Source organism: Pelodiscus sinensis, chromosome 10 (genome assembly GCF_049634645.1).
Source record: "Pelodiscus sinensis isolate JC-2024 chromosome 10, ASM4963464v1, whole genome shotgun sequence".
NCBI classification, from domain to species: Eukaryota; Metazoa; Chordata; order Testudines; family Trionychidae; genus Pelodiscus; species Pelodiscus sinensis.
The window spans coordinates 38,633,586-38,653,674 of record NC_134720.1 but is presented as its reverse complement, the minus strand read 5'-3'; the positions used below and the strand labels follow the sequence as shown (position 1 = coordinate 38,653,674).

Here is a 20,089-nt window from a genome sequence, read left to right as displayed (position 1 = left end):
TGTAGAACTCTGCAGTTACACAGCAGTCACCAAAAGTCACCGTTGCTGGCAGCCAGCCATGTACTGGAATTTGGTTTTTCAAATAGCACATCAAGTGAAGTTTGAGTTTAGTAAGAGGCACATCTTTAAAGTAATGCAAATAGATGGAATCAGTATAGATACTGCTGAGCCGGTGTCCAACATTAGCTGAATAGGGTGTGATTTGCCTGAAGATGTGGCAGAAACATATATGGTGCACCTTATCTGTTCTGGAATATGTGCAGTAGTGATTTTGTCCACACTCAGCAGGGTAACATCTGGTATTGTAACTGCATATATAGACTCATAGACTTTAAGGTCAGAAGGGACCATTATGATCATCTAGTCTGACCCCCTGCACAGTGCAGGCCACAAAATCTCACCCACCCCTCCTAGAATAATCCTCTCACCTATATCTCAGATATTGAAGCCTTCAAATACTTTGAAGACCCCAAGATGCAGAGAATCCTCTAGCTGTGATCTGTACCCCATGCTACAGAGGAAGGCGGAAAACCTCCAGGGCCTCTGCCAATCTACCCTGGAGGAAAATTCCTTCCCGACCCCAAATATGGCGATCAGCTAAACCCTGAGCATGTGGGCAAAACTCATCAGCCAGATGCCCAGAAAGTTCTCTATAGTAACTCCTATCATCCCTCCATTCATCCCTCCATTGACATCTGTTGATTGGACTGGCTACTGCAGCATACCTTAGCAAAATGCCCAATATTTTTGCAGTGATTACACTGAGCTACTTTTGCAGGACATCTTGTGTAGCTTGCGAGGTGTTGTGGGGATCAGCAGCGAAAGCATGCTTTTGCTTTGCGTTGAATTTGCTGATTCTGTGGTTTTTCATTAGCTTTCTCCTTGTAATTTTTTGTCTCCAATTGATAGTGGACTTTTCTGCAAAGGAGTCTCAGCCTGGACTGGGCTGCCTGTATCAATGCTTGTTATTTTGGCTTCTGCTATTGCTGACTCAGTCTGGATAGCAATGGTTATTGCTTTTTCCAGTCTAAGTTGTGGTTCTAAAAGCAAGCGTTCTCTTATACTGAGTATGGTTGTTTTCTCAATGAGCTGGTCTCTAATGATCATATCTGCCATATTCCCAAAGTCACAAGTTACAATCAGACTCCTCAGAGAAGCAATATACTGCATTATAGTCTCCCCTAGTTTCTGCTCACGCTGGCGAAATCTGTAGTGATTAGCTACTGTGTTCACTTTTGGCACAAAAAGGTTCTTTAACGCAGTGAGTGCAGTCTCATATTTATCATCTGCAAGGAGAAAAGTGTAAAATATACTCTGCCCTTCTGCTCCAAGGCAGTGGATTAGCAGAACACATTTTCTTACTTCAGAAATCTCTGTAGCACTGATTGCAAGCAGATAAGTCTCAAACATATGAATCCAGGCAGTAAAATCAATTGGAGGCTCACCTGGACTTTGCAGAAAGGGTGCAGGTGGGTTTAGAAGCAGAAGATCCATCCTTGTCGCATGTAGTATCGTGTAAGCAAGGTACTAGCAAACTTCAACAGGACTTTATTTACCAAAAGTGAAACCTCTTTACAAAGCTGCTACATCCCTCTGTAGCTCTCTCTCAGCCCCCGGCTAATCTTCTCCCCCCTTCTTCCTGTTTCTTGTTTTTCCAGACTTCCAACAAGAGGTAATACTCACAGTTCTAATAATTACAAGCAGCATCTAAAACACCACACAACCTCTTGATTCCGCTGACCTCAGTTGATGCCTCAGGATGAGGAGGCTCCAAAGCTTTCTGCTCCTCACCCTAGCTATTTGAGCAGTTGTAGCTGTCTGCCTTTGTTGCTAAAGATCACAAGTATCTTTTTATTTGAACAGCTGGCTCATAAGACTTGTATCAGATCACTGTCAATCACAGCAGCAAGATAACATGCTTATTTTCAACCCTTTGGGGCTGAAAGCAATATCACAGCTTTCTAGTAAGAGCCTGTTGCACTAACTCAGTGCCATTTATTAGACTTCTTATGCATCTGCTTTGAGGGTTTGGCTAAATTCTCTCTACAATCTATTCATTCATAGTCTGCATAGAATTCCATCCTAGATCTGAGTGGAGGCTGGAGAAAGTTTCTTTTTGACATCCAGAAGGCATTTCACTTGGCACTGTTATACTTTGAAATGGAAATGTTTAAAGGAGTATTCAAGTCCTAAAAATATTGATTCTGCTATTTATCCAGTCACAGTTACTTTTGGTTACCCTTTCTGTATGACAAAGATGGCATGTTTTTTGTCTAGCATTAGAATACATATGACAGTCATTTTAAGTTTACCATGTACCTGTGGGCTATCATACAAAGTGTTGACAAGAGAATGGAGAACTGTTCCTTAAGGGGATGTCACACTTCTATTTTCTCATTTTTAACTATAGAAGTCTTCAGGATTTCAATTTGATCCAATTAACTCCTATGTGTACTGATAAACTGAGCTATTTTTAAAAAGTGGAGGAGGAAAACCACAAAAATTTCTTCTTTTTTGTTGTTGCCATTTTTCACCTACATTTGAAAAAAATTGACTAGCTCTGCTAAGTGGCTGTTTTCTCCATTATTCTTTGAAAATTGCATAGTAATTGTCATTACACCAGCTAGAAGGGTCAGTTAATCTATGCCCTTGAGGCTGTTCCTTTTTTATGCTACCTTACAGGAAATTTCATCCAAAACCATTTGTTTTAACTTTTAATTTCTTAGGGTATGTCTACACTAGCCCCCTAGTTTGAACTAGGAAGGCTAATGTAGGCATTCGAAGTTGCAAATGATGCCCGGGATTTAAATATCCCAGGCTTTATTTGCATCTTCCCGTCCGGTCACCATTTTGAAATTTCACTAGTCTGGACTAACTGTCCGCGGCTACATGTGACAGGGAGCCAGTAGTTCGAATTAAAGCCCCTAATTCAAACTACCGTTAAACCTCCTTGCAGGAGGAATAACAGGTAGTTAGAATTAGGGGCTTTAATTCGAACTACCGGCTCCCTGCCGCGTGTAGCTGTAGGTAGTTAGTCCGGACTAGTGAAATTTCAAAATGGTGATCGGACGAGAAGATGCAAATAAATCCCGGGCTTCTTTTGCATCTTCGAATGCCTACATTAGCCTCCCTAGTTCGAACTAGGGGGCTAGTGTAGACATACCCTTAGACCCTGTGATTTTTTTTAATGAAAAGCCAGATTCAGAATCCATTGGTTAAATGTTACAAGAATGCTCTGTCTCTGTTTGTAAATTGAGATAGAAATATAAACCTTTCTATAAGTCACCTAATTTGTTTGTAGCATTGGGGAGAAAACGAACGTCTCCACTGAAGTTTAGAAATCATCAAAATGGACCAAGTTATGTATTCATATTGTGTTCTAGTGCCAGAATTATTAGGGGCTTGTATTCACTGCAATTAATTTGAGTTATAATTTGAGTCACATGCAAACACCCTCCTTAATTCAAGGGGGGTTGTGCTTTTCAGTTGAATTGGCTGGCTAATCAGGAGTTCATGCAACAGCTCAAGTTAGCACAACGGCTTCTACCACAACCATTCTGGTGCTAGTCCGAGTCCATCCTGTATTTCAGTGCCATTAGTCCTCAGTGGCATCCCATCATTTCCTCTTGTTCCCAGAAATAATAGACCTGTTCTTCCACATTCTTTGGGAAAGAAGTCACAGAGCAGCTTAGCTTTTTGCAGTGCAAAGAACTATGGGGCATGTCTCTACAAATCTTAGTGCAGCACATGAACAATATTTTTCAGTATTGCTACTTTCATTCAAGCTAAACTAATTAATGAGAAACTACTTGAGTGTTGATAATTCAGTTACCTCTGCAGAGAAGACATATCTTAGAGTCCATTTTTCACTAGAATCCATTTTACTGGAAGACTGGCAATCACTGGTCTTTAGCTAAACTTATGTCATTTGTGGAAAATTACCATTTCAAATTCAATTTATGCTGTTATAAAGAATTGTTTCTATTGGATTACAAGGTTGGATATTCTTATTAAGGGGGCCAGTGCTTTTGTCTCTGTTCATGTCTTTAACCTAAGGGTTCACCGTTTGCTCCAAGATTGGGCTCTGTGGAGTTGGTTTCATGAGAGGGATGAAAACAGTATATTACATAATTGTAGTAGAAGTTCTCCAATTATATTACCTCTGCAGCTCTGTACTGGCTCCAGACATTTTCTTCTCTACGATAGGAATTTGAGTTAGGCTCGTCTGAAATTGAAACAGAGGCACAGGTTTGAACCCAAAGGCAATGTCACTTGGAACCCCATGGAGATAGTGATTGTATTGGGGCATCTTGTGTTAATCTTATAAATTTCCTAGTGCACACAAGATTTACCTACCAGAACATCTCTGGGTGGGAAATGCAGATAATTTTTGCTGCAGCTGGCAATGGTTTGATTATCTGTGAAGTAAGTTTGTGGCTCTGCAGAGAAAATATATTGGAGATCTTCAGTTACTGGTAAGTAACCATGTCCTATCATTTTAAGTTAGCTATCAAAACATGATCATCTTTTGGTGCCACCTGTTCAAAATACTATTTTTGTTTGTTTTTAATATAGCTAAATTCTGATGAGGAGGAAAAAGCAGCAGCATAGTTATCCTCAAAATGAGCACACTGTAAAAATCAATGCTAATATATGCTTGAATCTGGATAATAGCAATTATATGTACAACCACAATAGACATCTTGTTCCTACTAAAAATTAAGAGTAATCTTAATAATAGGTATTGCTGACTCAAAGAATATACAAGTATTGGCATGCAGGTCAAGCCCTATTGCATGTCTCCAACTTTTTTAGGGAAACAGGATTGGAAGAAACACGTTCCATCAAGCAAGATTACATTTGTGTAGGAAGCATAAAACATTGTTTATACTGATTTTTTTTAAACTTAATTCTATGGAATTAGCAATACACCATTGAATATATTTTGTTTCCTTAGGCACAGTGTTACTTGCAATAAAAAATTTGGACTGTTTACATCAGACAAGAACAGTTGCTGGAGTCGGAAGTCAGACAGTCAAAGTCTTGGACGACGTGGGCGTCGACCAAGTGGCTCTGATGGTGCATCAAGAGAGCACTTCCTTAGACAGGTCTGTAAAATATTTGCTTAAAACTAGAGCCTCATTTTAGAAATTGCAAAAGAAATATAATACTGTAGTTTATTTGTACTACATTTTCCAGCTTCCAATTACTTATCCATCTGCAGAAGAAGATTTGGCTTCTCGTGAAGATACTGTACCAGCTGCCATGACCACTCGTCTGCGAAGACATAGTGAGAGGGAAAGAGAGCGTGAACTTAGGGAACTAAAAATTAGGAAAATGCCAGAGAATGTTGACTTGCTGCCATCTGTGCAAGCCAACCCAGCAATGTGGACAGTTGATGAAGTTTGGGCCTTCATACATTCTTTGCCTGGTATGTAAAACATAGTATTTTCATTTTTTTACCGTTTTACAACAATGAAACTCTTTACTTTTTTTAGTATGATTATGATGGAGAGGTAGTATAACAGGACTCAGATGTTAGTTAATTGGTAGTAGAGGCTGTAAAGTGATTTGTTTCCTCTTGCTTGTTCCCTCAGCAGAACTGGGTTTCCCCTCCAAATCCCATGTCGATAGAACTAGTCTCACCTCTGCTGTGGCATCCCAGCTGATGGAGAGTAAAGGTGTTCCTCCCTTCAGTCTGATTTCTCTCAAGAGGTCAGTAGAGAGATTGAATCAGACACTCTTACTCCCTTTTATGCTTCTCTCTTTCTATTCTCTTCCTTCCTTACTTGTTCTTCATTTAAAAGAGAAAGCAAGAAAGGGGCTCTTCTTTCATTATATATTATTGAAAAATTAATATTAAAGATCTTTATATATAAAAAGACAGATTTTATAAAAAAAAAGTCCTATATAAAATCAAATCCATAGTTTGTATCACTTTTCATACAAAAAAATAGAGAAATAGAGAGCCTTTTCTATGTAGCCTCTAGGTATGCATGTATTAGAATTCATACATACAATTGTAATATTCCTTTCTAGTATCTAGAATTAATCTCTTGTCTCATTATTTACATATTTTCTCTTTTATCTCAGTGTTCAAAGTTATGATTTTACATTTGTTTGGCATTTTCTTCCTATGATTAGCTCCCATATCTGCTTCCCCTTTGGGGAATGTAGTTTTGCCCAAGCACATATCTTCACTGGTAATGAGGCCTACCTCACAACCTGACACAATCTAAGATTCTTCTCTCAACAAAATATGCCACTTACAACTCTGCACATTGAAACTCAAGTTGATTCTGTTCTTATTAGCTTAATCGCTTCTGGGATTTATAGTGATATCAAACAATTTCTCTTGAAACACAAGCATTCTAGTAGGATGATTTTCTGTGGGAAAATACCTTCATCCCTGAGAAATTAAACTTGCCATTTTGCCACTAGTCTTTTGTAAAGTAAATCAAATTTAGTAGAAGAACTTAATCTGTGACAGTAAATGATGATTCTATAAAGAGGTAGAAGTTTTAAATCCACATAAGCTACCCTTGATGTACATTCCTTCTGGTGACTATATGTGGATGAATAATAAGCTGTATTATCTACCTTGGTTCATCCTATAATATATTTTTAAAACATGCAGAGCAGTCTAGGCATGAGAAATTCCTGTGCAACTATGCTAAACAAAACACTGTTCTTAAAATACTAATGTACAATTCTCTACTTCGAAACAATTATCTGAAGAAGTTTCTGCAGAATACTTAATCTGTTCCACATATGTGTTTGATAAACATGTTGATTTCTGAATTTAAATCACTCTTGATCAGAAATTTTTTCTACCATTACCATTAGTTTTCAATCAAGTGTAAGGTCTTGTTTTCTGCCCTCTTTGGAAATTATTGGCCTTTAGATATCCAAATGATGGACCCAACTTACCAAAAAGCTTCTTTATTACTATATGGACACTTATCTTTTGGACACTTCCTGGTTCTTGTCACACCTTTAATATATTTTCGAGCATTATTCTAGACGAAGTTCTTCTAGATTACAAACAGAATTGGCAGAGGTGATTGAACCTTTGTATAGGAAAATATCAGAATAGTAATTGGACTACATATGTTATTTTGGGTTATGAATCTAATGCACTCAAGCCCTCAGTCTTGTTATACATCATTAATTTGTCAGTTTCTTTCTTTAGTAATCCTTTAGACACCTGTGGGCCTTCTAAATAAGTCCATGAACTGAAATCTAAACACAGAATTGGGTGTCTTCACCTGGCCTCTATATATAGCTTTTCCTGAATTCTTTTGGCGCCTTTTTAGGGACTGTTGATTTCTGTTACATTTTTACTGCCACAAATTTCTCCTGGAGAAGAGGAAGAACTGTTGGATCTGCTGTGGCATATGCTCTTCCAGAGATGTTCCACTTTCACATATACTGTTCCAAGGTTAGTGGTTTTTATATAACCCCCCAAATGCTCATTACATGATGCAGTATACTATTTTGCCAGCTGTGAATGATAGCATATATTTGAGTGAAGGAATTGAAATAGTCCAAACTCGAATCCCTCAATTTTTGAAAACTAAGTTAAAAACGGGCTTCTTAGTTAAACTCTTATGTAGGCGTCTGATAAAGCTAACCTTGTAAAAAACAGGCAATCTTTTCTAACAGGATTAATATGCATTTGTTCTTGTCCATCTCTGTAAGTGCCTGTCAACTGCCATGTTTTGATCCCATGGCAAACATAGGATCCTTCACAGAAGTATTTACTTTTCAGTGTACTTGTGACAGTTTTAGTTACATTCATTCTACAAATACGAATCTTTATAGCAGAAATGAGCATAAGCGGCCCACAGGCTGAACACGGTTCCCCAGGGTTAGGCTCTGATAGACTGCCAGACACTTTATTTACCTGCACATCCACATGGTATGGCTGCTTGCTATTCCCAGCCAATGGTATCTGCAGGAAGTGGGCTGGACTTCTACTTCCCACAGCTCCCATTGGCCAGGAATGGTGAACCGTGGCCAACACAGCTGTCAAGGCACCCTTGTGGTAAGTACTATACAGACAGTTAACATAGAAGATGTTCTCTAGCTTTACAGTAGCTATCTTAATTACTGTGATACTGAGTTGTGGCTTAAAGTTCCTGAAGACATCAAAACGTTCTTGTTTCTGAATCAAGTGAGTTGTTGCTCAGCTGTCCTCTAATCTCCATAACTCATTCTTCTCTTTAATAAAGTGTTAATTGATTTGGTACATAATCACATCTGTGTATAGAGTACAAAAAAGGAAGTAGAAACTGGGTGTACTCTCTATAGAGAGCTTCCTTTTTCAGCTCATGAATTTTATTGCTTTCATACACAGTAACACTCCACTCAAGCTGAACCAACACCTCTTTACCTCCTATTTACTGTCCTTTGCTCATTTATAAATCAGACTGAAAAGAGGACAATATTCATTCTTTTATAGAATTTAAATATGAAATTACAACTAGTTGCTCTCATCCTAGAAAAGACAGTGACTCTGTTCAGAACACAAATAGGGACTTCTCTGTTGAGGATTTCCCCATTAACTGTATGGATTCCTTATAAAGGGGAAAGGCCAAAAACATTAAGTAAAATTTGAGTAAATAAATGTATTTATTAAAATGGGCGGGATGCACGATTAAGGGAGAACTCTGAAAGACTATAGAATGAAATGTGTCAGACAGGTGGATTAAGAAAATAAGTGTACTAATTTTAATACCATAAAAATAGGAAATATAAGGAAAATCTTCATCACAACTGAAAATGAGTGTCTTCTAGTTGCTAGAGGACATTTCTACATTTTTCATAGGACATTGCTACCATACAGTTTAACTTAATTTACATAGACAGTTTCTGCTTAACACAGGGGTGGCCAAGCCATTAAACGAAGAGAGCAGAAACAGCGGCGGAAAAAATGTGAAGAGCCGCACCAGAATTGTTGAGCAAAACAAAGAAAAAAGGCAATAGATCCTCACCAGACAGAGTTATTGATCAATAAAAAGGATGCTACTCCTTTAAAACTCGTGGCTTTTTGGCCACATCAGGCTCCCATAGCCATCTTGCCGACACCATCTTGCCACGCCGGATGGCTCTCCTGCACCTGGTGAGCACACGGGACTGGGGGCCGTTTTTAGGGGCACATGGGCAGTTTCACGAGCCGCACTTTCATAGGTGAAGAGCCACATGCAGCTCAGAAGCCGCGCGTTGACCACCCCTTCCTTAATAGATGCCTGGTCTGGAATTGAAATAGCAACAATTCTGCAGGTCGGTTTGGAATATAACAGAATTCCCCACATAACTGAATTAGGAAAACTGTTCATTACATCTCTCGATCATTTTTTCCCCCAATGTTACTCTGTGAGGAAGAGTGTTCATTATTGGATACAGTCTTTCCCATTGATCATCCCAGTTTTCTGTGTTAAGGTTTCAGCTGTGTGTCAGTGAGCTGAGTGCTTGTTGCCTTTCGAAAATATTAGTTAAGGAAAGAAAGAAAACAGAAACCTTGGAAATGCAACATTATGGCCCCCCTCAAACAAGGCACTCTGTTACCTTAGTTCATTGGTATCTCAATGGAGATGAGTTATCTTTCCTTCTTTGGATGTAGAGTATGCACTTTGATCAATGCCTGTAATATTAATTCTTTTTGTTGAGGAGTTCTACTAAAACTTCATAGCTAAAAATTCTGAAAATTTATGTCAACAGAGTTGCACACTTGAACACAAAAATTGCAGCTATTACAGGTAAGTTATTTTTCTGAGCCTCTGGGATTTGAGCTGTTTGCACCTGCAGAATATTAATGTGTCCTTTTTTTCTTGATAGAGAAAACCCAGATGGATTATGTGTTTATTTAATTGGTGTTTCTCTAATTTGCATCGGATATTTTCAGAGAACTCTGAGATCACAGCAATCATTCTTGTAAGCAGATTGCCCTGATTTACACTAGGATTTTTAATTTTAATGGGCACAGCTGCACCAGTGATAGCACCTGTCAATGCTGTAATATAGCTAAAACTCAGATGAACTCAGGAGCTTTTGCAATTGTTCTCTAACTCTCATTTATATTACAACTTCTGATAATGAAAAATGCAGCCATTGGGAATTATGAATCAGAAAAATTCCGGTGTACACAAAGCAAATTGCATCTTTCAGCTTTTAGTTCTAACCAATGATGTCTTATCTATTGCAGGTTGTCAAGATATAGCAGATGAATTTAGAGGACAAGAGATCGATGGACAGGCCCTTCTCTTGTTGAAAGAGGATCACCTTATGAGTGCAATGAACATTAAGCTGGGACCTGCACTGAAAATTTGTGCACGCATCAACTCGTTGAAGGAGTCATAGTGGGAAGCTATAGATTACAGCTTCTTAACAGACTGGTACACCATATGGCATACGTATTACTGTGAGGTTTTGCAAAATATCTTTTTTTCACATAAAGACTTTCTAATTTACTCCTATATCATATAATCCTCTAAAACTTCCAGTAATTAGCAGATTTATAAACAATGCTGGGGAATCATTAGAATAAAGCAGAGGGTTGAAGCAGGATGAATGGCACATATAAAATGTAATGTGTTGTGGTAGATTATACTATTTTTCTCCGCTCTTCTCCCTTCCCTTCCCCCCCCCCCAATAAAACCCATGGTCTGTATTGTATAAGAACACAATCTGATCACTTAAATTATGTGATTTAAACAAATTTTCCCATAGATACATTTTTTTAGATTCTGGAATAACAGAAGAGTCCACAAAGTATGTGGAAGCACTGATTATGGTAAAATGCTATGCATTTAGACATGCTTTCCAAGTTTTGTTTAGTCTCGAGCATATCATTTGAAGGGAATTTGTAACAAACCTCTCCCTATATCCTAAAGCTCATCTGTTTACCATTGTAGTATTTTCTTCATTTGCAAGTATTCTGTAAAATGCAGGATGTTCGTCATAATCTTGATGTTCACCATAAGCAGAGCTACTGACATGCAAATAACATGACACTGTTCCCAGAGAGTACTGAAGCACATACATTACTTTTATTGTTTGTATGCTTCTATGCACTATGAGGGCATTAAAGTTGTTATACTTTAGTTTGGTTGCTGCTAGTTAACCTAGACCAAAGCACACTTGCTGGCTGAAAGGAAGGAATTAGTCAAAGGTGTGCTGATATTTGGCTCCTATTTCACAGATGACCTTGAAGAGCAAGTTGGACCTGAAGAAAAATGTATACCTCCTTTTCCTTCAGTGGACATAACACTTCGTTTTTATCAGCAGATTTTCTGTAGATATGTTACCAGAGGTTAGCATGAGATCCATTCAATTATAACTTCTTGAACTGACTATATCAAAGGATTTTTTTCTGTTATTTTCTATCAGCCTCTGAAGCTGGAGTTTAGAATTGCCAAAAGTTACCTACTAACACAAAATGTATGGGAAGAGCTCAACACCCAAAGGAACACAGCCAAAACATGGGGGTTTTGCAAAGCACTGTTAGATGTTTTTTTCCATACACTTGATGGTATGGGGAAGACAGTCTAATCTGGCTAATCACAGCTAGTATGATTAAATCAAACTTAACTGGAGGAGGACTGGACAGATATTTGGCAATGTTAATTTCAGTGTTAAAATAATGGCTACTTTGGGTTCTGCTTAGCATTAAGATCTGTGTTGGTTTAATAAGCTAGTAGAAGATTAAGGATATATTAATATTTATCTATTGGATTTGTCAAAACTAGAGAGGGTTGACTATTTGTATACAAAAATGCTGACGGCTAACTTTTAAATCTTTGATTGTGTTATTCTTTGGCAATGTAGAAAGTACATGTGTTACACATGAATTGATAATGACATGTGGTATGTTAGAAAGTGTGATCTGGTAGTGTGAGGCTTATATCCTAGATCTACAGTTCTTCTGTTACATGCATGTTAGTTTGGTTACTTTAATCTTGAGTTGTTGGACAATTTTCAGAAAAACATGTTTGCAGTTAGCTGCTGTATATCTATTTTATTTCTCTCTCTCTGCTAGGAACTCAGAGCATATCACCAGTGTAGGATCAGTGCCTTTTGTATAAGTGGTTAGAACAGGGGACTGTTAATTAGGAACTTTGGGTTCTGTTCAAGTTCCTTACATTAAAATCACTGTGTAACTTTGGTTAACTTCTCTACACTTCAGTTTTTACCCTTTTGTAAATTGAGTGTAATATTTATACATCTCATATGCTATTATGGAGCAAATTACTATTTGAAATGGTGAAATTGTTAGAAGAAAGGTAATATATAGTTAAATTATTGTATTATTAATTATTATTATTATATATTATATGGTATACTTAAATTTTGTAATAAGCTTGCAGTACATTTTGAGTTCACATAGATGTTGATTCAATTTTTCCCATAATACATGCGTGAGAATCAGTGGTTTGAATGTATTTCAAGAGAAATTAAGATGGATGAAAATTTCAGATGCAAGTTACTTCCCACTAAATTATCCAAAAGGCATCTACATGTTGAAATACACATCTAGAAATGGACCTTTTTGAAGAGGTTTTTCTATGAAAGAATTATAATTTTAACATAAATATTTTAGTACAATGATAATAATTATTAAATAGGTATAATGTATAATTTGTACTTAATGAACATTGTATAGGTTGAATCTCTTTCATCTGAGACTTCCTGGTCCGGCAACATCCTTAGTTCAGCAGGACCGCAAATGTTGCTAGACCAGAGAGCCCAGCTGCAGAGGTTCTGTGTGGCTGGGAGTGGAGCCATTTTGGTTGGCAGCAGCCTACAGGGGCAGTGACCTGGGAGTAGAGAGCCCTGGGAGAAGCTGCCACCCAGCTGCTTTTGGGGTTCTAGGGAACCCTGGGAGCAGCTGCCACTTCAGTGCACAGGCCTGGGGAACCACAGGAGCAGCTGCCACCGTGCTTAGGGCGAGGGAATCCTGAGAGTAGTTGCTGCCATCGGCACCACCACGCACGGGGCTGGAGCCGGTGGTGGCGATGCACACAGGGCCAGGAAACCTCGGGAGCAGTTGCTGCTGCTATATACGGGTCTGGAGCCAGGGAACCCTGGGAGCAGCTGCTCCCTTGCAAGAGGCGGGGGTAGGGAGCAGAGTCCCGCGAGTGGGCTGAAGGCAGCAGACCCAGGCAGGTGAGCCAGAGGAGGTCAGGTCTCCAGGTTTTCCCACGGCTGCTGCCAGGAGAGGAACCCTAGGAGAACCCAGATGCCTGACCTCCTTTGGTCTGGCAAATTACCTTGTTTGGGACCACTCTGGTTCTAAGGGTGCTGGACAAGGGAGGTTCAACCTGTACTGTATTCTGTAAAGGTGAACTTTTAAAGGATTACAGTATTGTTTACACATAATCGGCATATTTCACCCTCCTGATGAGGAAGAAGAAATAGAAGCACAAAAATTATTGACACAGGTATAGAATAGTCTATTATGTATTTACCCCTGCTCTGCAGGTGAAACCAGTTTGATCCAGGAGAGGTGTGGGTTAGCATTAGTAAGAAAAATGAAAGGTTTATGAATAAGTATCTAATATTTACATTTTGAATTGAAAAACTAATAGGATATCTTATTAAAGAGTAGATCTACGGTGTCCACCTCATCGGGGTCAATTCATTGGTTTCTTAATGTACTCTAAGGTGAGATGAGTACAGAAGGTTCTTAATAAGGGTTCCACTTTAATCATCATGAATTTATTGGTTGTTTATAATAATGATGGCTAGATGACTATACAGCATTTGGATGGCATGTAGCCTATTAAAGGAGGATTTTAATGCTGGTACAAACACACACACACACACACACACACAAATTAATGCACAAAGCAGTAGGAATTGTATAATTATTTTGCCAGCATTTGAAATATTTGCAGTTACTACCTTCTCTACAGAGTTTATCTTCCTATTGTATTCTGCAGTGAATCTGTGGTCCTGTTCATTATATCATGGTATGTGGCTGCACTGTTATATCAATGATCCAGCAGTCTGGCTGCACCGTATTACCACTTAAGAGAAAAAAATAGGCTACTGACCTCCGATCTTTTATTTGAACACAGATGTCTTATGGAAGGAGAATGGGATACAGATAATTTTACCCTAACTCACCGGGATTCAATTATGAACTAAAAAAAAATCAATATCCTTGAGCTCTATCCTACATGACATGAGTCTGTGATCTCAGTCTAGAGTGTAGGGAACATTTTTTTTCACATTTTAATTGACTTCTTTAAATAAAAATACAAGGATTAAATGGGCATAACGAGAAAATTACCATTTCATATTTAAAGATGGTTCCTCCAGTGCTGGGTTAAAGCACAGTGGAAGGATGATAGGTGGAAACTTGTCTTGCTGCTATTATCCAGTGGATATATTGGCATCCTAAAGGTTGAAATCCTGTCTTGTACCATTTCCCAAAGTATATGGGTAAAATAGTATTATAATTTGTTTTCCAATTCTTGCTTTAAAAGTGTCCTTTGTAATTTAACATTTGTAATTTGAAATTGATTTGCTTTGATATCACGTTTCCCTGTAAAAATTGCCATTAGCTTTAAAATGATTACAGCAAATATGAATGCTAGCATCTCAGGACAGCTAGCATCTCAGGACAGAAAAACTGTGTGTAATCTATTATTAGATCTAGATTTTAAAAGCCAAATCTAACTTGTCAATATGTGAGCAACCTTATTTAACTTTTTACAATTCATCTGTAGTTCAATTTCCATTTAAGAAGATGATGTATCAGAATTCTTACTAAAGTAGAGATTAGATTAACCTCATTAAACAGGAGCTGCTAAAGTGGACGTGGCAGGACATAACCATATAATCTTAATCTATTATTATATGAAATTAAAAAGATGCATTTTCATACATATACCTGTGGATTTGGTAAAGTTTTACTTATTTCATTATCTTTTTAAATGCCTGGTGCATGAATACATTTGAAATGTATGCTGATTTTTAAATTCCACTAGGGTTTTGTAAATATTTTATCAGCTCTTTTAGTTCTGTATACAATTTTTATTGGTTAAAGAAACAATCTTCAGAAATGTGGTAGGGCTGTGTTTGTCCTATATCTTTTCAAAAAGTGTTTTGGTTGATGTTTTTAAGGGTTGTTCTTAAAGCTGTTTTAGTTATTTTCCTATTTTCAACCTAAAATACAATGTTTCCATACTGTGTAAGCCAGCGTAAGGGATGAAGCTGTGATTGTGTTACCAAACATTTCAAACTACATGTTGTTAAATATTGCCTTTTCCTATTTGCACTAATTCTTAAAATTCAACTGCTTATTGGTAATTTAGCAAATGACACCAGTCATTTCTCTGGATTTTTAATCATGCTTTCCCCCAAACATTTTGCATTTGTTTAAAATTTTGCTCCTCCTTTTGATTACATTTTTAAAAATGACATTTTGGTTATTGAAAATTCAGAAAGATGTGGCACACGGATGAGAGAAGCTTTATGCAAGGTAAAATCATGTAATAAAACTGACAATTGGACTTTGTTGGCAGAAACAAGTTTTTTATATATATATATATAGAGAGAGAGAGAGAGAGAATAATAAGTGTTTGTTCTTATCATGAAGTGATGTCATACTGGATTCTTCCTTACCAAGAAGTTTTAGCATATATAGTGTCAATTGCAGCACTTAGATCAATGTGTATTATTAAAGTGTAATATCAGTGTCTAAAATTAAAGCGTAATAATGTAAATGTTAATCCAAAAATTAAGTTAGAGAAATTTTATGGTTGAAGAGCACACAGTGATCTATGTAAAATATTGTCCTCACATGTGTGTATTTTTTTTAAAAGCACTTTCCTATTAACAACTAGCATGTGAATGAACTATAGATTCTCATATTTGTTAATCTGTAACATAGTGAAGTAAAATTAAACTTTAATCTGTCTGTGAGTGGATAATCTGATTATACAAATGTTGAATCAAAGCACCTTATACTATGCTGCTTAAATTTGCTTGTAATTGCACCTTTTGTTATCTGCACATTGTTTCTTATTGAATATTATTGGATGATAACATTGCTCCCTGTGGTCTGAGTGGATAATTAGCATTATATTTCAATCCTACATTGTATTGTGAGTTCAGTGCTTCAAAAATAAAAATGACTTCCATTGGTTTACATTGATTATTTAATCTATTTTGCTTTTTCACTTTAAAATTAAAAATCCAAATGCTACATAAAGCTTTCAAGGGCAGGAGAAGAACAAAGTAACATCTATTAACTTGAATTGGATTAGCAGTTACAAGTTAATATTTTCCTACTAATTTAGCTTCTTTTAAAATATAATTTTTAGTTAAAATGTTTTCTTTCATGTCCCAACTATTAAAACAGCTTTCTCGCTTTAGCCAGGAAGTAACTAGTCTTTCTGACAGCTCTCAGGTTGCTATTTAGTTTTTTTTAAATGAATGCTTTTATAAGGTTTTGGTGCATATACAGTAGGCATTTTATAGATCTTGGCAAATAAAACATGAAACATTTTAAAAAAATCACTAAGACCATCATTTTAAAAATGCATAAATAACAAAACACAGACCCAGTTTCTTCACCCATGTTGTATAACCAAGATCCTTAAATCAGCCTACCATAACCTTCATTGTAAGCCTGTTCTGGAATTTTACTACCATTCTAGTTAAAAATCTTTTCCTAATATCAAACCTAAATGGCCCTTGCCACAAATTAAGCCAAATTACTTCTTGTCCTACCTTCAGTGGTGATGGTGAACAATTGACCACTGACCTCTTTATAACAGGTCTTAACATAAAACTGTTACTAGTTTTTCTCAAGACAACCTGCCCAGTTTTGTTTTTGTTTTGTTTTTATTTTATTTTTTTATTCTTCATAGGTCAGGTTTTCCAAACCTTTTGTCATTTTTGTGGTTCTCCTGTGGAACTTCTCCCATTTATCCACATCTTTCCTAAAATGTGGAACTCCATGCCCAACATAGTACTCCAGGAGAAGCCTCAGTGATCCCAATGAAATCAAGATAATTGCCTCACATGTTTTCCCTATAACACTCCTGTTTAGCATTCCAAAATACTAACCTTTTTACAACTCATTGAATTTGATTCACTATAACCCGCAGATCCTTTTTAGCAGCAGTACTGCCTTGCCAGTTACTCACTACTTTGTAGTTCCGCGTTTGATTTTTCCTTCTTAAGTGAAGTGCTTTGCACTTGTATGTATTGGACTTTATATTTGTGATTTCCGACCAATTCTCTGATTTGTCAAGGCCATTTTGAATTCTAACTCTGTCCTCAAAAGTGCTTGCAATCCTTCCCAGTTTGGTGTCATTGGCAAAAGTTACAAACCTATTCTTCATACCATTATCCAAGTCTTCAGTGAAAATACTGAATACAGACTCAACACATGGCGGGGGGGGGGGGAGGGAGCACGTGCCCCTACAGATTGGTTTCTTGGTTTGTACTGAATGATCTCAGTAACACTGCTGAAACTGGCCACCCTCATGCTGTCTCCCCATCTTTCACATCAGCAGGTGTGGAGTGTCTCTTGATTGAATAGTACAGTACTGGACCTAGGTTTGATCCCTGTAGCTCTCCCTCTCTTTTTGACAGAGAACCATTGATAACTATTCTTTGAATGTGGACTTTTAATCCACCTTTATAATAGTATCATGTAGGCCACGTTTCTGTAACTTACAATAACATTTTAGTAAAATCAACATGCCACATCTGTTATTCTCTGCCATCCACTACTCCAGTAATCGTGTCCAAAAAATAAAAAGTAAATTGGGTTGGTTTGGCATGATTTATACTTGACAAATCCATGCTTGGCTATTCCTCACAACCCTCTTATCCTCTAGGTACTTACAAACTGATTGTTTAAAAATTTGTCCTACTAGCTTTCCAGGTACTGGAATCAGGTTAGCTATAATTCCTCTTGTTCTCTTTGTTCACCTTTCTAAAAATTATTATGTTGTCCCAGAAGTCTGAAGAAGGGCACTCATCCATTGTCCATGCATTCTCAAGGATAATTGCTAACAGTTTCAAGATGGCTTCAATTAGTTTCTTATGTACAATAGGATGAATTTCTACTGGCCCTGACAACTTGAATACATCTTTCTTACCTAAATATTATTTAACCTGTTTTTTCCCTATTTTGGCTTGCATTCCTTCCCCCTTGCTATTAATATTAATTGTGTTGACTATATGGTCACCATTAACCTTTTTAGTGAAAACTGAAGCAAAATGGGCATTAAACACTACATCCTTCTTAATATCATGTGTTGTTAGTTCTCTTTCCTTGATAAACAGAAGACCTATAATTTCCTTCAATGTTCCATTCATCCTAATTATTTAAAAAGCCTGTTTTTATTTCCTTTTATATATCTTGCTAACTCATTTTGAGCCTAAGCCTTTCTGATTTTTGTCCCTTCTTTCTTGTCCTACTCTTTTAGACTTCTTAGTAATTTGTTCTTCCACTTTTTGTATGATCCTTTTTTATTTTCATGTCATTAAGAACTCCTGATGGAGTAATATTGGCCTCTTATTATCTCCATTTTCTTTCACATCACAATTTCAGTTATGTCTAATACTGTCTCCTTGAAAACTGCCAGCTTTCTTGAAAGAACAAGCCCTATAGCACCTTTCATGGACAGAACCCACTTCCTCAGATGAGGAGAGTGAAGTCCTTTATCCTTTAGATTTTTTTCACATGAGGTTATACCTAGCAGTTTTCTGAGTTTTACAGGGACTTTTTAAAATCCTTTATCTTTATTTTGCTATTGTCACTCCCTCCTTGCCTTAGAATCATTAAATATATCTATTTATGATCACTTTCACACACATTGTCTTCCCCTTCAGATTTGTAATTTAATTCTTCCATTAGTCAGAATCAAGTCAAAAATGGCAATTCCTCTAGTTCCAGTTTCTGAAACAAAAAGTTTTCCCTAATACATTCCAAGAACTTGTTGGGAATTTAGTGTTGTCCAGTATTACTTTTTCAATATATAAGTGAGGCAGTTAAAATTCTTCCTTTACCATGTCTCGTGTTCTGGATATTTGTTCTAGAAATGCCTTCTCTACCTCTAGATTTAGAGTGCAGTCAGTGTATCATTCCTATTTTCTCCCCCCTTTTATCTCAACCTAGAAACTTGTGACCTGCCTCTCATCTCTTTTGGGATCTCAGAACAAGTATAATTCAACATCTCCTCACTTTTTATCCTACTTGTCCTTCCAGAACAAGCTATACCCCAAAAAACAACATTCCCCTCATGAGATGTATCCCATTAATGTGTGATGCCAAGTAAGTCATAATTTAGATTATGCATTAAGACTTCCAGGTCTTCCTGTTTGTTTCCCACACTCTTTGTATGTACATCTAAGATGTAGAGCAGATTCAGACAAGAAAGAGGATAGAATTAAGTGAAGGAATCTAGATTATACCATCCCTTCTCACTAGGTTGAGAGTCACCATGCAAAGATGTTCTTCCCCTTCTTAGTTTGATGGACCCCATCTTTTCCCAGCACTCCTCCTTCCCAGAACAACATCCCATACATATATCCTGTACATGTAAACGGCAGAATAAGCTTCCTATGTCAACTCCACTCACAAGTACAAAGAAGTAGTATCATCCAGTAGGCTGAACACTGAACTAAGAGTCAGGACATCAGATGCTAGATCCTCAGCTCATGTAAAGTATAGAGCTCTGACTATTTACATTAGCCAAGGATCTCTTCTGCCACTGGTCTACCGTGTGACCATAACCAAGTCACTTCTCTTTGGGCATGTCTACAGTAGGACATTATTTCAAAATAACTTATTTGGAAATAACTCCCAAAATAAGTATTTCTTCATCTGAAGAAGTGGCTTGAGCCCACGAAAACTCACGATACCAACTACATGTTTTGTTAGTGTTTAAGGTGTTGCAAGACTGTTTAAGTTTTTTCAGTTACAGACCAGGAGATGTAATAGTGTAGTCAATTAACCGATAAGCAAAAGCTTATAGGTTAATGCAATAGCCTACATGCATTTCCTTCTCCTCCCCGGCCCATGACTCCCCTCATGGACCAGCTCCTGCCTGGCACACTG

The 20,089-nt window shown here is 37.3% G+C and overlaps 1 protein-coding gene across 11 annotated transcripts in view; it reads left to right on the top strand.

The window, feature by feature from the left end:
* PHC3 (polyhomeotic homolog 3) overlaps positions 1 to 16,165 on the top strand; it is a 117,041-nt gene extending 100,876 nt beyond the window's left edge. For 4 of the 11 annotated variants that reach the window (XR_012906285.1, XR_012906286.1, XR_012906289.1 and 1 more), the window contains 5 exons: positions 4,958 to 5,108; positions 5,200 to 5,431; positions 5,598 to 5,715; positions 8,888 to 9,124; positions 10,208 to 10,343. Coding sequence is in view for 4 of the 11 variants with exons in the window: in XM_075937894.1 (XP_075794009.1) it covers positions 4,958 to 5,108; positions 5,200 to 5,431; positions 10,208 to 10,362 (538 nt within the window). In the remaining 7 variants the exon portion in view is untranslated. Of the gene's footprint in view, positions 1 to 4,957; positions 5,109 to 5,199; positions 5,432 to 5,597; positions 5,716 to 7,316; positions 7,442 to 8,887; positions 9,125 to 10,207 lie in introns of all 11 variants that reach the window. The other 7 variants (XM_075937894.1, XM_075937893.1, XR_012906284.1 and 4 more) reach the window with 6 other exon arrangements.
* Positions 16,166 to 20,089: the final 3,924 nt, after the last annotated feature.